Source organism: Rhinoderma darwinii, chromosome 7, assembly GCF_050947455.1.
Source record: "Rhinoderma darwinii isolate aRhiDar2 chromosome 7, aRhiDar2.hap1, whole genome shotgun sequence".
Lineage (NCBI taxonomy): Eukaryota > Metazoa > Chordata > Amphibia > Anura > Rhinodermatidae > Rhinoderma > Rhinoderma darwinii.
Genome location: NC_134693.1, coordinates 145,345,850 through 145,361,304, shown reverse-complemented (window position 1 = coordinate 145,361,304; position 15,455 = coordinate 145,345,850). Strand labels below are relative to the sequence as shown.

The following is a 15,455-nucleotide window of genomic DNA, read 5'->3' as shown; positions in this document are numbered from 1 at the left end:
GTTTACCCGTGTTAGTCTTTGTAAATGGTCCCATAGTTTTTTCCAGTTCCCAGTGTTCCCGTACCTGCTACCTGTATTGTGTATTCCGTGCTACCTTGTTCCTATGCGATAGAGAGATGGAGTCGTGTTACACCGCGCCTGGTGTCTGCTGCCAAGGTCCCATCCGAGCCTAACCATCGCTACTGTCTGTCTGAACCATCGCTATAGACATTTACTTGGTATCCTGTTGGCCAGCTGCTATCCCGCTACGGCAGTACGGCCCAGTGGGTTCACACACCTATCATGACAGTACGCTCAGCCCATTGACCCGACTGGTCAACCCGACCATGACAACGTCACAAGTCATGCGGGCAGATATGCTAAACCTCCGGTCATGTCAAGACAAACTCCTCCAGGCGGTGAATATCATTGCACATCGGCTGGAGACGCAAGCTGCAGCCTTTCCGGCACGTGCTCCTGTTACCTCTGCTGTTCCTCGTACTACACCTCCTGACAGTACTAACTCACAATTTTCTCTGCCACTACCTCATCGCTATGATGGAAACACGAGGACCTGCAGGGGATTTATGAACCAATGCCTGATTCACTTCACATCGTAAGCAGAGGCCTTCCCTTCTGATGACGTAAAGATTGCCTTCATAATCTCTCTCCTCACTGGCAAAGCCCTGGCGTGGGCGAACCCCATTTGGGAATGTCAGGGACCTGAGATCCGTGAGTTACATACTTTCCGTACTATATTTGAGGAACCCGGGGGAGATTCATCGGCTGCTGCATCCCTGCTGACCCCTCGCCAGGAAGACACCTCCGTGGGCGAGTACGCCATTCAGTTTTCAGTTCCGCACCCTGGCTGCCGAACTAACCTGCAGCCATGGTGGCTACATTCTGGCAGAGATTGTCCCCAGAAATTAAGAATGGGCTTGCCGTCCAAGATCTGCCATTTACCCTGGATGACCTCATTTTCTGGCCGCCCGGATTAACATGAGGATCCGAGAACGGTCCCAAGAGGTTCATCGGGAGGGAGGACTCCCTAGGCCGGCTCCTACATTTCAGCAACCCATGCTGCCCTCATCAGCTGTTCCACCAGAGGAGTCTATGAGAATGCACCATCTCAAGTTGTCTATCCAGGAGAAACAACGCAGACGCACTTCGGGACTCTGTCAGTATTGCAGCCTCGGAGGCCATGTTGTGCGTCTGTGACCCCAAAAGCCCCAGAGCCTAGGGTTGGTTGGGGAGACAACTCTGGGTAGAGAAGGACTTACTTCCAAATTGTCCATCCCCATGACCATAGTGTCCGGTGAAAAGACGCACCGGGTCTCTACCTATCTGGACTCTGGATCCGCAGCTAACTTTATTTAGAGAGACCTGGTGGATCTTCTCCAGTTGCCCACAACCCCCCTGGAGTGGCCAGTGATAGTTGCCTCGGTGAATGGACTGCTGCTGCCCCGACCCGATTGTAGCTGAAGTTGAAGCTCCAAGTGGGAGCCTTTAATTCTGAGCTCATCTCGCTTCTTTCCTGCCCAAGGCCGTCAACCCTGTGCTGCTGGGTCTGCCTTGGCTCCGACTAAATGCCCCAGTTCTGGACTGGAATTCCCGAGAGGTTTGCCAGTGGGGTCCCAAGTGCCTCACCGGGGTGACGAATGGAAGACGGCATTTAACACCCAAGACGGGCACTATGAATACCTCGTGATGCCCTTCAGCGTGCGTAATGCCCCCGCGGTCTTCCAAGAATTCCTCAATGACATCTTCTGGGATGTCCTATATGTCTGTATTGTGTTCTATCTCGATGACATCTTAATTTATTCCCCAGACACGAAGACTCATCAGAGACATGTCCGATTGAGGGAGAATCGCCTGTATGCCAAGCTGGAGAAGTGCATGTTTGAGAGGAATTCTCTACCCTTCCTGGGCTACATCATCTCGGATCAAGGTCTCAAGATGGATCCTGAGAAGGTAAAGGCTGTCCTGGAATGGCCACGTCCTCAAGGTTTAAGGTCCATACAGCGTTTCTTGGGATTCGCCAATTTTTACCGGCAGTTCATCCAAAGCTTCTCCTCACTGACAGCTCCCATCTCTACCCTCACCAAAAAAGGCATGATTGCCAAGGAAAAGCAGAATTCACATTTAATAGCCTGAAGAGTGCCTTCAGGTTAGCCTCAACCCTACATCATCCTGATGTATCTCGACAGTTTTCGCTGGAGGTGAACGTCTCCTCTGTTGGTGCTGGTGCACTTCTGTTCCATAGAGGTCCCAAAGGCAAGGCAGTGGTATGTGGCTATTACTCTGAACCTTTCTCTTCCGCAGAGCGCAACTACTCGATTGGGGATCGGGAGTTACTGGCTCAAGTTAGACCTGAAGGAGTGGAGACATTTACTAGAGGGCCCAGTTCATCATACCCTAATATTTAATGACCACAAGAATCTCACCTATCTCCAGACAGCCCAACGGCTGAACACCTGTCAAGCCAGGTGGTTGCTGTTCTTTCCCCGGTTCCAGTTTGAGCTACTGCCCGGCCGACAAGAATGTGAGGGACGATGCCTTGTCCAGGTCGTTCGAGACAGAGGACACCATGGAGTCCCCACAAAATATTATTGATCCATCCTGCATTGTCTCTGTCAACCCTCTGCAAGTTAGAGACATCCCTCTGGGTAGGGCTTTGTGCACCTGGCAGACAGAGGGGGAATCCTCCGCTGGGGACAAACTGGCAGGTCACGCGGGTGCCCATAAAACCCGAGACCTGATTGCCCATCATTTCTGGTGGCCCACGCTGCCCAAAGACATCATGGACTTTGCCTCGTCCTGCACGGTGTGCGCGGCTAACGAGGTTGCTCATTCCAAACCTGCTGGCCTGCTCCAGCCGCTGCCTGTGCCCAATGGTCACTGGCAGCGTATAGCAATGGACTTTGTCACGGACCTGCTTCCCTCTGCTGGATGCAGTACAGTCTGGGTGGTGATATACCAATTCTCGAAGATGGCTTATTTCGTTCCGCTGACTGGCCTACCTTCTGCTTCTCGACTAGCCAACCTCTTCATCCAACACATCTTCTGCCTGCACGGCTTACTTTGCATATCGTGTCTGAAAGGGAGGTTCAGTTCACCTTGACGTTCTGGAGAGCCCTCTGTAAACTCCTCAAGGGAAAGTTGGACTTCCTCAGCCTACCATCTCCAGTCCAATGGTCAAGTGGAGAGGATCAATCAGATCATGGAGTACTACCTACGGCACTTCAACTCCAGGGAGTATGATGACTGGGTACAGCTTCATTCTTGGGCCGTGTAAAGGATCTGCCAGACACAGCTTCTGTGTCGACGCCCGTGGTTAGTCAGTCTGCACCTGCTCCTAAGTCTGATCGAGTGACCCCTCCTTCTACCAATGAGGCTGGGAGGCTGAGGAGTGGGAGAGCCTATCACAGCCTGGCCAGACGGAGCTAGCTCCCGCCCTCTATCTATTTATACCTTCACTTCCTGCTCCTCCTTTGCCTGTGATTCTGTCTGTTTCCTTGCTCTGCTGCTGCTGCTTGTACTTTTGTCCTCTGCTCCATATAGACCCTGGCTTACTGACTACTCTCCTGCTCTGCGTTTGGTACCTCGTACACTCCTGGTTTGACTCGGCTCATTCACTTCTCTTGTTGCTCACGGTGTTGCCGTGGGCAACTGCCCCGTTCCCCTAGCTTCTGTGTACCCTTGTCTGTTTGTCTGTCGTGCACTTAGTGAGCGTAGGGACCGTCGCCCAGTTGTACGCCGTCGCCTAGGATGGGCCGTTGCAAGTAGGCAGGGACTGAGTGGCGGGTAGATTAGGGCCCACATGTTTGTCTCCCTACCCCGGCATTACAGGCCGAGTTCTCTTATAATAACCATACAAGAGAATCCACTAGAAATACACCATTCTTCATCGTCTACGGCCAACACCCACAAATTCTTCTCCCGATGTGCGTTACGTCCTAAGTGCCCGCAACTGATTCTGCTTTCAGGGACTTCCTGCAGACCTGACAGAAAACCTGATCCTCTATTCTGCTGGCGGTCGACCGCATGAAAGAAAGTCAGACACAAGGAGAAGAGAACCTCCCGGGTACCAAGGTCTGGCTGTCCTCTAGGAATATCCGTTTGAGAGTGCCGTCATACAAGTTTTCTCCCAGGTTCCTCGGACTCTTCGAGATCTTGCAACAGATCAATCCTGTTTCCTACAAGCTTCGGCTGCCTCCTACCCCCAAGATCCCCAACTTCTTCCATGTCTTCCTCCTGAAGCCTGTGGTCCTGAACCACTACACGAAGACTCCTAGTCCTGCAGTTGCCCTCAGCGATTCATCAGATACATTCGAGGTTAAGGAGATCCGGGACACTAAGAGAGTAGGAGGAAGAACTTTTTATTTGGTGGATTGGAGGGAGTTTGGTCCAGAAGAGAGGTCCTGGGAGCCAGAGGAGAACCTCAATGCTCCTACCCTCATGAAGAGGTTTCTCTCCCGCTCTGGCCCCATGAGGAGGGGGAGTAAGAGGTGGGATACTGTGACACCCATGGCTGGGGACCGTCAGGATCATTCACCCCCGACGGCTGCAGCCATGGATCAGTGAGCGCTGGTCCGCATCTCCTCCTCAGGAGACGCCAGCGCTCACTTCCGCTGCACTATGCTGTGTTCCGTAGGGTGCGCGCGCATGCTCGTGCCCAGCCTTAAAGGGCCAGTGTACGCACCTGAATAGTACGTGAAATTAGCCCATGATCACCCTGGACTATAAGAAGGGCCCTGCCTCTTCCTTCATTGCCCGTGTTAGTCTTTGCAAATGGTCCCTTATTGTTTTCCAGTTCCTAGTGATCCTGTACCTGCTACCTGTATCCCGTGCTACCTTGTTCCTGTGCTATAGAGAGTTGGAGTCGTGTTGTGCCGTATAGGACGCCTGCTGCGTTACACCGCGCCTTCTGTCTGCCTGCTGCCAAGGTCCCATCCGAGCCTAACCATCGCTACTGTCTGAAATTCCACAGGTATCATTATTCGAACTATAGACATTTACTTGTTATCCTGTTGGCCAGCTGCTATCCCGCTACGGTGGTACGGCCCAGTGAGTCCACACACCCATCGTGACATATACTTTCCTGTGGATTAAGATCGAGTGTTGGGTCCTCTTTCCTTATGTTTAAATTGTCACATTGTATCTGATTGTAATCGTGTCACTGTACCCTGGTCTAGCGCTGGGGAATATGCAGCTACTTTATAATAATATTATTATTATCACTGATTTCTTGTATCATTATATCTTTTATTTTCAGTATTTTAATTATAAGTATTATAACCCTTTTCTGATATTATTATATTCTTTTTATATTGCCTTTATGTCATTATCATGATATTATGTTTCCTGTTATTATTGTTCTGCCTGCTGCTGGTTGTTTCACTCCTGGGAATAGTGTTGAGGAGTTCTGGATATTGCTTCTGGATCAGATATTACAGGTTATATACAACTGGTGCATTTATTAACAGACACAGAAGCCACTGGCCACTTCTCCCAGTTACATGAGACGTCTGAACTAATCACCAAAAATACCAATAGGATAATATTCTGGGTGTGCCAAAAATTGTGTCAATAAAGCAAGATGGACACTTACCTCTGATTGCGCTCACCAAAACGAGGAGAATTTCTTGCCAAACGCAGACACCGCTGAAAATCAGAGAATAAAATTAGGTAAAATACTAAAGAAAACCATTTGTATATTGTGTGTAAACGATGATCATGTACAGGAAACAGATAAACGAACACTATGTGGGGCTGCAGATCATGTTCTCTTATCATGACAACTTATGAGCTGCTGCCTGACACTGAGTATACAAAATCAATGCTGAATTTATACATTGGGGTTCTTTTTTCTACCTCTGATTTCACCTACCTGTAATGATGTTACCAGAGAAAAGAGCCGATTAATAAAAAAAAACACAACATGACAAACCCCTTCAAAACATCAGACCACCAATCATACATTATCCCAAAAACATACATCATTTACATGTTATACATGACACCTATCATACATGTGTCATACCACCTATCATACACTTGTCATATCACCTATCATACATCATACACTTGTCATATCACCTATCATACACGTGTCATACCACCTATCATACATCATACACGTGTCATACCACCTATCATACATCATACACGTGTCATACCACCTATCATACACTTGTCATATCACCTATCATACACTTGTCATATCACCTATCATACATCATACACTTGTCATATCACCTATCATACACGTGTCATACCACCTATCATACATCATACACTTGTCATATCACCTATCATACACCATACACGTTTCATACCACCTATCATACATCATGCACGTGTAATACCACCTATCATATACCATACACGTTTCAAACCACCTATCGTACATCATACACGTGTCATACCACCTATCATACACCATAAATGTGTCATATTACCTATCATACATCATACACGTGTCATATCACTTATCACACACATCATACCACATATCATACATCATACACGTGTCATACCACCTATCATACATCATACACGTGTCATACCACATATCATACACCACACACGTTTCATACCACCTTTCATACATCATACATGTGTCATATCACCTATCATACACATTTCATACCACCTATTATTCAGCATACACATGTCATACCACCTATCATACATCATACACATGTCATACCACCTATCATACACATGTCATACCACCTATTATACATCATACATGCGTCATACCACCTATGATACATGTGTCATATCACTTATCATACATGTGTCATACCACCTATCATACACGTGTCATATCACACACTTCATATCACCTATCATACACGTGTCATACCACCTATCATACACATGCCATACCATCTATCATACATCATACCACCTATCATACATTCTTCAAGTGTTATACCACCTATTATACATCATACACGTCATACCACCTATCATACAGACATACACGTGTCATACCACCTATCATTGCATCATACGTTTGTCATTTTGTCATCATTTGAGTATAAACTGCAGAATGTTACAGGTATTCCCCTTCTGTAGATTTGCCACCTTTGTCCAGAAACTTCCTGTGCTGCTGCCTTACCATCGGTCAGTTTGCCTGCTTGTTCAGCTGCACCTCCAGGGAGGATTTTGGAAAACATGCTTTCACCTTCAGGACCCGGCTGTCCTGGGGCCCCTCCTGTTGTGGCTGGTTTTGGCCCAATTTTTGCACCTATTAAAAAATAAACCGAGATGAGAAATCCAGATTTCAGAGATATGGCAGATGTGACGTGTAGTATTGTAGTATATGTAGTACCCCAGACCAAAATAACTATGTATTATACAAACATCACTGCCGGCTTCTTAGGACTTTCCTGTCTCATCCGCTTGAGATGTTTATTTTATGTCTCCTGCATTGGTCATTAGCAGAAAAGAGCAAAATGGACATTTGTGTGTCATTGAAGAATCTACCTAAACTGACACCGGCGGCATTGACATGTACCTACGTAGAACTGAGTAGAGCTTCTCGAGAACTCGCAGAGAGGAGGCCTAAAATAGAGACTATGGCCCCATCTTGGGCCAACATTTCACGCACTTCTGGTGCTACACAAGCTACTTGTTTCTGCTTTCTGACAGCCAAAGCCTGTGACCACAGCGGATGCCCCTGGGCTGTGCTACCACTCCTGCTGCTCTTCTTCTCCTACTCTATCCGTTTTTTGTAGATTAGTTTATAAATATCATAAAACATCAATAAATGTGACTTGTAGAACAGGGCAGATCCAGCTACTCTAGACGTACCCGCGGGAGCTCCGGGTACTGACGTCTGTGGTCCCCTTCCCGGTTGAACTGTCGGCTTAGTCACTGTCTTAGAGACATCCACTGGTTCCACTTTTGGCTGGAATAGATCGAAGAGAAAATTTGTATTGACTATCCAGATATGTCTTCATAGATTACAACACATTTATAATTAGTTAAATGCTGCTAGACTGAACAGACAATAATGAAACCTTCAGAGATATTCTCCGGCTGACATGTACTGTAGACCCGGTATAATCAACAGCCTTGTCTCATCTTGCTTCTGGAGTTTATAAATGCCAAGAGATCTACATGAAAGCTGTACACATCATTGGTGGGTAACTCACTGAATCATTTATCCGTATATCATATCAGTCAGCTTCACCCCAAAACTGAGAGTTAAGGAGTCTGACAGCTCCATCAATGAGATCTCAAGACCTAGTCAATGGCTGTCAGGGTTAATGAAAGTGATGGCTACACCTGAATGACTTATTTCCTCAGCTGTTCTAATGTTTAGTAACCAAAACTCAGGGGATCTGCTCTCTGCTCCGCTGACGTGACATCTATGGTTCGGTGTGTTACTTACTTGTGCAGGTTGCTGAGCAGTAGGCTGCAGGTTCTGCTGTGGTTTCACTGTCTGTTGCAGCTGCTGCTGTTGTGTCCGCGATGCTGCCTGTCCTTGGGGTCCGGGCTGCTGCTGCTGTTGTTGTTGCTGTCGTAAAGCAGTCTGCCCTTGGTTGCCGGGTGTCTGCAGTTGTGGCTGCTGCTGTAGTGGCTGCTGCTGTGGTGGCTGCTGCTGTGGTGGCTGCTGCTGTGGTGGCTGCTGCTGTGGCTGCTGCTGTTGCTGCTGCTGTTGTGGTTGCTGCGGTTGTGGTTGTTGCTGCTGCTGCGGTGGTTGCTGTTGTGGCTGTTGCTGCACTTGTGTCCTAGTAGGTTGACTTGTTCCTTGCGGATGCTGCGACTGCTGATGAGTAGTTTGGTGGGAACTTGTTTGATGAGATATTGGCTGATGAGAAGACTGATGAGGCCCTTGCTGTGAAGGTCCAGATGTCTGCTGTTGTTGTCTGGAGCTTGGTTGCTGAGGCTGCGGTTGTCTTACTTGCTGCTGTTGACCAGGCTGCGGTTGTCTTGCTTGCTGCGGTCCCTGGTGATGAGCCTGAGAATCAGGTTTTTGCGGTTGTGATATTTGTAATTGCCTTTGGGACTTCTGTGTTTCTGAACTATGGCGATAAGTGGATGATTGTCTTGACTGCTGCGAATAGTCAGAGGAACTTGGTGGATAGCCGGATTGTGATCTAGAATCTGATTGCTGCGACTTCTTTAAAGATGAAGTTGACTGGGCATGTGGACGTGATTCATGTCTTCCTTGATCTCTTGGGTACTGTTTAGATGATCGTCTAGACTGTTCATCCTGGTGCCGGGAAGAGGAATGTCTTCCAGATTCTCCATGGTGTCTATGTTCTTTTGACGATGGGTGGCGAGGCTGAGAATATTCATCATGTTGCCACAGATCCTCATCAGCAGGTTCGTCATAATCATGATATGTGTGTTTGACCGGCATTTTCTTCTGTGCGGAGGAGTGGCTGCTATAATACCTTGATCGATCAGAACGAGCTTCTCTTGGTTTATCAAACCAATCTGTTTCTTCCTGACCCAAATGATAGGCTTTAGAAACCAAAAAATAAACTGTGGTCAGCGATTGCGACCAATGACGAAGAAAGAGAAGACTGAAGCCATGCAACAAACTTATGAGAATCAGCTCAGGACATGCAAGCGTGGTCAGAGATACACCAAAGGGCCAATACTTGTCTGCCATAAAGCACCGGGAGCGCACCATGTGGTAACACACATAAAACACAGAAAATACACCAAGGAAACTGCCGAACAGCACCATGCCGACACAAAGAAAAGGTATAAAGATGAGGTGGAAAGGCACATCATGCAGACGCAGGAAAAGGCATCGTTTTCTATGACTTGCGAGACAATAGAAATGAGGTAATCATCTCCGGCATGCTGAGACATCACCACTTATAGTCTTTACCTTCACTGTCTGACACAACACAGTGTGAATCGTCCATCATGTACGTTTCTTCTTGCTTATATGTATGGTTTCTTGGCACTTCTTTAGTATGTTCTTGTACGTCAGGCAGTGAGTGGCTGGAACAGAACTGAGGACAACTGTCCCCAACAGACTGAGGCATTGAGCCACCTGATGAACGAGAGCCACCGACCGACTTCTCGAGAGGGCTTACAGGACTTTCTTCTTCTGAAGCTTGTGTCCGCATTGGCGCTCTTCCTCGGCTTTGACTCATTGTAAGACTAGAAGGTTTGGAACTTGATTTATGATACCTATCTGAACTGTCCCGCTCATAAGATTTACTTCTGCCACTACCGGAGTCACGACTAGATTTTTCTATACCATAGCTGGATGCTGAGCGCGAGCGGCTTCCGCTGCTATAAATTCTATCGTCTTCATCCACGAGATCTCTACTGGAAACGCCGTAATATTTTTGCTGTTCATATACATTTTTCTTCAAGCCGTATGTAATCTCATCCTGAAGTTTTTTAGCTCGTGAAGAGACGCTGCCGCTGTTGCTTATTGAGGAGGTGGCTGGATATGAAGCCGCCAAGTCAGATTCCACATCTTTAGCTTCCTCGATTGGAGAAAATTTTGAGATTTTCTGTTCCATTCCTTGTTTTCTGTGTTTGCTTCTCTTGGATGACACAACAGCCGGCGCCAAATTTTTGGAGGAGTGTTTTTGCATTCCAGTACTAGATCCATGTTTATCTAACCGTGTAGAGTGCCTGGAATCATTTTCTGCGTAATAATAGGAACTACTGGCGGAGTCACGGCCATTACTTTCATTGCTACGCTGATAGCTGTTTCTCCCTCTGTAATCGGCACTGTGATGATCATACACATCTTCTTCAGACTCGTCCTCGGCTCGGGAGTAGCAGCAGGGCTTGCTGCTACTGTCACTTTCCAAGTGGCCGTTTTTCTCTTGGATCTGGCGGCCATTACTTTTCTGCTGCAGAGACTGGGGTGCAGGCTCAACTTTTTGGCTTTCTGATGACGGGGGATTCTCTTTTGTTAGTTCACTAATATCCTCAATCATCACATAGTTACGAGGAATGTTTTGCTCGAGGTTTGTATAGAGAGAGTCTGAAGGATAACTATTGGTGGGGCTCTCTGCCAAATTGCCCCTTTCTGCTGGTCTTACCTCTGGGGTCTTGTACTGCTCATAATTACTACCCACAGTTGTGTTACTGAAGGCAGTGTCAGGAGTTGCTGATGATATAACTACTGTGGGGTTTCCAATCACCTCATAATTAGTGGGGACGGTGTGCTCTAGATCGGCCAGTGATGTCTGCCGGGGTTTCTGGTGAGCGCTTTGACTGTCGGCTTGGGGCGGAAACCCTGCATTCATAGTAGTTTGTAATGAAGTCTGGTTGGCATAGGTGGTTTGGGCTTGATAAGGGTTTGGTGGCCTGAAACCTGTATGAGTCTGAAGGCCTAAGTCTGTCTGATAACCTGTCGTAGGTGCAATGTTGTGAGTCTGATATGAACTTTGTGCAGGATAATTGGGAAGCTGGGCCTGGAAGTTGTTTTGCGATGGACCATTGCTAGACACAGGATACTGTGGCTGCTGAAATCGGGTCTGCTGGGCAGGGGCAGGAACTGGGGCCACTGTTTGGCCAGTGGAGTACTGATAAGTGCTAGATGTATATGAAGTTGGAAACTGTTGTGTGGCCTGAAAATCAGAATACTGGGGTGCGGTGCCAGTCCTGTTTACCAGAGGGTTGATGTCATAGCCAGTCATTCGCATGTTGTTGAGCTCACTATCTGACATATAATTCCTGTTTTCGCCCATGGATCTGAGGTAAGAGAATTCCCTGGTGCCCCCTCGCTCTTTCACAGTAGTTTCTTTTCTCTGAGTGATGCCGAGTTCTAAATACTTCAGTTTGGCATCGATCTCCTTCTCCTCCTCTTCCAGCTCTGCTTGCTGTTTGCGTAGTTTAGTGGATTCTTGCTCTACAATCTTCAGATCGTGGTCAATGGTTTTGAGAAAACCAACTTTTGGCATCTGTATGGCTTGGCCTCCTGTCATCTTCTGTGTGAGATTCGGCATGTATATTTGGGAATGAGCCTGACTGGTGATCAGTGGAAGGTGAACTTCATCAGGCGGAGGGCTGGGCAGGGTGCGCTTCACTTTGCGTGTCAAAGTATTTGGCTGGAAAGCTGAAATCTATAACAAATAAAATAGATGTGTAGACCGCCCAACAAAACAACATAAAATAAAAAGATTACAATGAAAAAGAAAACAGAACTGTCCATTAAATAATAAAAATGTAGAAAAACAACTGTCTACTATCAGCTGTCTCCTGTCTAATAACTGTCTACTCTCTGCTGTCTAATAACTGTCTACTCTCTGCTGTCTAATAACTGTCTACTATCTGCAGTCTAATAACTGTCTACTCTCTGCAATCTACTTATAACTGTCTACTCTCTGTTGTCTACTAATAACTGTCTGCTCTCTGCTGTCTAATAACTGTCTACTCTCTGCTGTCTAATAACTGTCTACTCTCTGCTGTCTAATAACTGTCTACTCTCTGCTGTCTACTAATAACTGTCTGCTCTCTGCTGTCTACTCTCTGCTGTCTAATAACTGTCTACTCTCTGCTGTCTAATAACTATCTACTCTCTGCTGTTTAATAACTGTCTACTCTCTGCTGTCTAATAACTGTCTACTCTCTGCTGTCTACTAATAACTGTCTGCTCTCTGCTGTCTAATAACTATCTACTCTCTGCTGTCTAATAACTGTCTACTCTCTGCTGTCTAATAACTGTCTACTCTCTGCTGTCTACTAATAACTGTCTACTCTCTGCTGTCTAATAACTGTCTGCTCTCTGCTGTCTAATAACTATCTACTCTCTGCTGTCTAATAACTGTCTACTCTCTGCTGTCTAATAACTGTCTACTCTCTGCTGTCTACTAATAACTATCTACTCTCTGCTGTCTAATAACTGTCTGCTCTCTGCTGTCTAATAATAACTATTTACTCTCTGCTGTCTAATAACTGTCTACTCTCTGCTGTCTACTAATAACTATTTACTCTCTGCTGTCTAATAACTGTCTGCTCTGCAGTCTACTATTAACTATCTACTCTCTGCTGTCTAATAATAACTATCTACTCTCTGCTGTCTAATAACTGTCTACTCTCTGCTGTCTAATAACTGTCTGCTCTGCAGTCTACTAATAACTATCTACTGTCTGCTGTCTAATAACTGTCTACTCTCTGCTGTCTAATAACTATCTACTCTCTGCTGTCTACTAATAACTATCGACTCTCTGCTGTCTAATAACTGTCTACTTTCTGCTGTCTAATAACTATCTACTCTGCTGTCTACTTATAACTGTCTACTCTCTGCTGTCTAATAACTATCTACTCTCTGCTGTCTAATAATAACTGCCTACTCTCTGCTGTCTAATAACTGTCTACTCTCTGCTGTCTACTAATAGCTATCGACTCACTGCTGTCTAATAACTGTCTACTCTCTGCTGTCTAATAACTATCTACTCTCTGCTGTCTAATAACTGTCTACTCTCTGCTGTCTAATAACGGTCTACTCTCTGCTGTCTAATAACTGTCTACTCTCTGCTGTCTACTAATAACTGTCTACTCTCTGCTGTCTAATAACTATCTACTCTCTGCTGTCTAATAACTGTCTACTCTCTGCTGTCTAATAACTGTCTACTCTCTGCTGTCTAATAACTGTCTACTCTCTGCTGTCTAATAACTATCTACTCTCTGCTGTCTAATAACTGTCTACTCTCTGCTGTCTACTAATAACTGTCTACTCTCTGCTGTCTAATAACTGTCTACTCTCTGCTGTCAAATAACTGTCTACTCTGCTGTCTACTAATAACTGTCTACTCTCTGCTGTCTAATAACTGTCTACTCTTTGCTGTCTAACAACTGTCTACTCTCTTGTCTACTGTCTAAGTGAATAAATCGTGAGAAAAGTAATCACTTATTTATAAAAGCAGCTGTGCATTTATCTGACATATAGAAATAAAACGTACAAGGCTGTCGGGTTATCAGATTGTCAGTGTATCGGGTTGTCAGTGTATCGGGTTGTCAGTGTATCGGGTTGTCAGTGTATCGGGTTGTCAGTGTATCGGGTTGTCAGTGTATCGGGTTGTTAGTGTATCGGGTTGTCAGTGTATCGGGTTGTCAGTGTATCGGGTTGTTAGTGTATCGGGTTGTCAGTGTATCGGGTTGTCAGTGTATCGGGTTGTCAGTGTATCGGGTTGTCAGTGTATCGGGTTGTCAGTGTATCGGGTTTTCAGTGTATCAGGCTGTCAGTGTATCGGGTTGTTAGTGTATCGGGCTGTCAGTGTATCGGGTTGTCAGTGTATCAGATTGTCAGTGTATCGGGTTGTCAGTGTATCGGGTTGTCAGTGTATCGGGTTGTTAGTGTATCGGGCTGTCAGTGTATCGGGTTGTCAGTGTATCAGATTGTCAGTGTATCGGGTTGTCAGTGTATCGGGCTGTCAGGTTATCGAGTTGTCAGTGTATCGGGTCGTTACTATATCGGGCTGTCACGTTATCGGGCTGTCACATTATCGGTCTGTCACATTATCGGGCTGTCAGGTTATCGGGATGTCAGGTTATCGGGATGTCAGGTTATCGGGATGTCAGGTTATTGGTTTGTCAGGTTATCGGGTTGTCATGATATCGGGCTGTCAGGTTATCGGGCTGTCAGGTTATCGGGATGTCAGGTTATCGGGTTGTAAGGTTATCGGTTTGTCAGGTTATCGGGTTGTCATGATATCGGGCTGTCAGGTTATCGGGTTGTCAGGTTATCGGGTTGTCAGGTTATCGGGTTGTCAGGTTATCGGGCTGTCAGGTTATCGGTTTGTCAGGTTATCGGGTTGTCGGGTTGTCAGGTTATTGGGTTGTCAGGTTATCGGTTTGAGAGTTTATCGGGTTGTCAGGTTATCGGTTTGTCAGTGTATCGGGTTGTTAGTGTATCGGGCTGTCAGGTTATCCGGCTGTCATGTTATCGGGTTGTCAGGTTATCGGGTTGTCATGTTATCGGGTTTTCAGGTTGTCATGATATCGGGCTGTCGGGTTGTCATGTTATCGGGTTGTCAGGTTATCGGGTTGTCAGGTTATCGGTTTGAGAGGTTATCGGGCTGTCAGGTTATCGGGTTGTCAGGTTATCGGGCTGTCAGGTTATCGGGTTGTCAGTGTATCGGGTTGTCAGTGTATCGGTTTGTCAGTGTATCGGGTTGTCAGTGTATCGGGTTGTTAGTGTATCGGGCTGTCAGGTTATCCGGCTGTCATGTTATCGGGTTGTCAGGTTATGGGGTTGTCATGTTATAGGGTTTTCAGGTTGTCATGATATCGGGCTGTCGGGTTGTCAGGTTATCGGGTTGTCAGGTTATCGGTTTGAGAGGTTATCGGGCTGTCAGGTTATCGGGTTGTCAGGTTATTGGGGTGTCAGGTTATCGGGCTGTCAGGTTATCGGGTTGTCAGGTTATCGGGGTGTCAGGTTATCGGGCTGTCAGGTTATCGGGTTGTCAGTGTATCGGGTTGTCAGTGTATCGGGTTGTCAGTGTATCGGGTTGTTAGTGTATCGGGCTGTC

At 46.5% G+C, this 15,455-nt stretch overlaps 1 protein-coding gene and 1 pseudogene across 1 annotated transcript in view; both read right to left on the bottom strand.

Annotated features, from left to right (window-relative positions):
- Positions 1-870, bottom strand: part of LOC142657503 (galactosylgalactosylxylosylprotein 3-beta-glucuronosyltransferase 1-like) — a 38,338-nt pseudogene extending 37,468 nt beyond the window's left edge.
- The window catches only part of BSN (bassoon presynaptic cytomatrix protein), a 145,087-nt gene that overhangs the window by 17,834 nt on the left and 111,798 nt on the right, over positions 1-15,455 (bottom strand). The window contains exons 6-10 of the mRNA XM_075832538.1: positions 9,842-12,047; positions 8,387-9,465; positions 7,804-7,900; positions 7,109-7,237; positions 5,591-5,643 (exon numbers count right to left, since the gene is read on the bottom strand). Coding sequence (XP_075688653.1) covers positions 5,603-5,643; positions 7,109-7,237; positions 7,804-7,900; positions 8,387-9,465; positions 9,842-12,047 — 3,552 coding nt within the window. The 3' untranslated portion in view covers positions 5,591-5,602. The remainder of the gene's footprint in view (positions 1-5,590; positions 5,644-7,108; positions 7,238-7,803; positions 7,901-8,386; positions 9,466-9,841; positions 12,048-15,455) is intronic.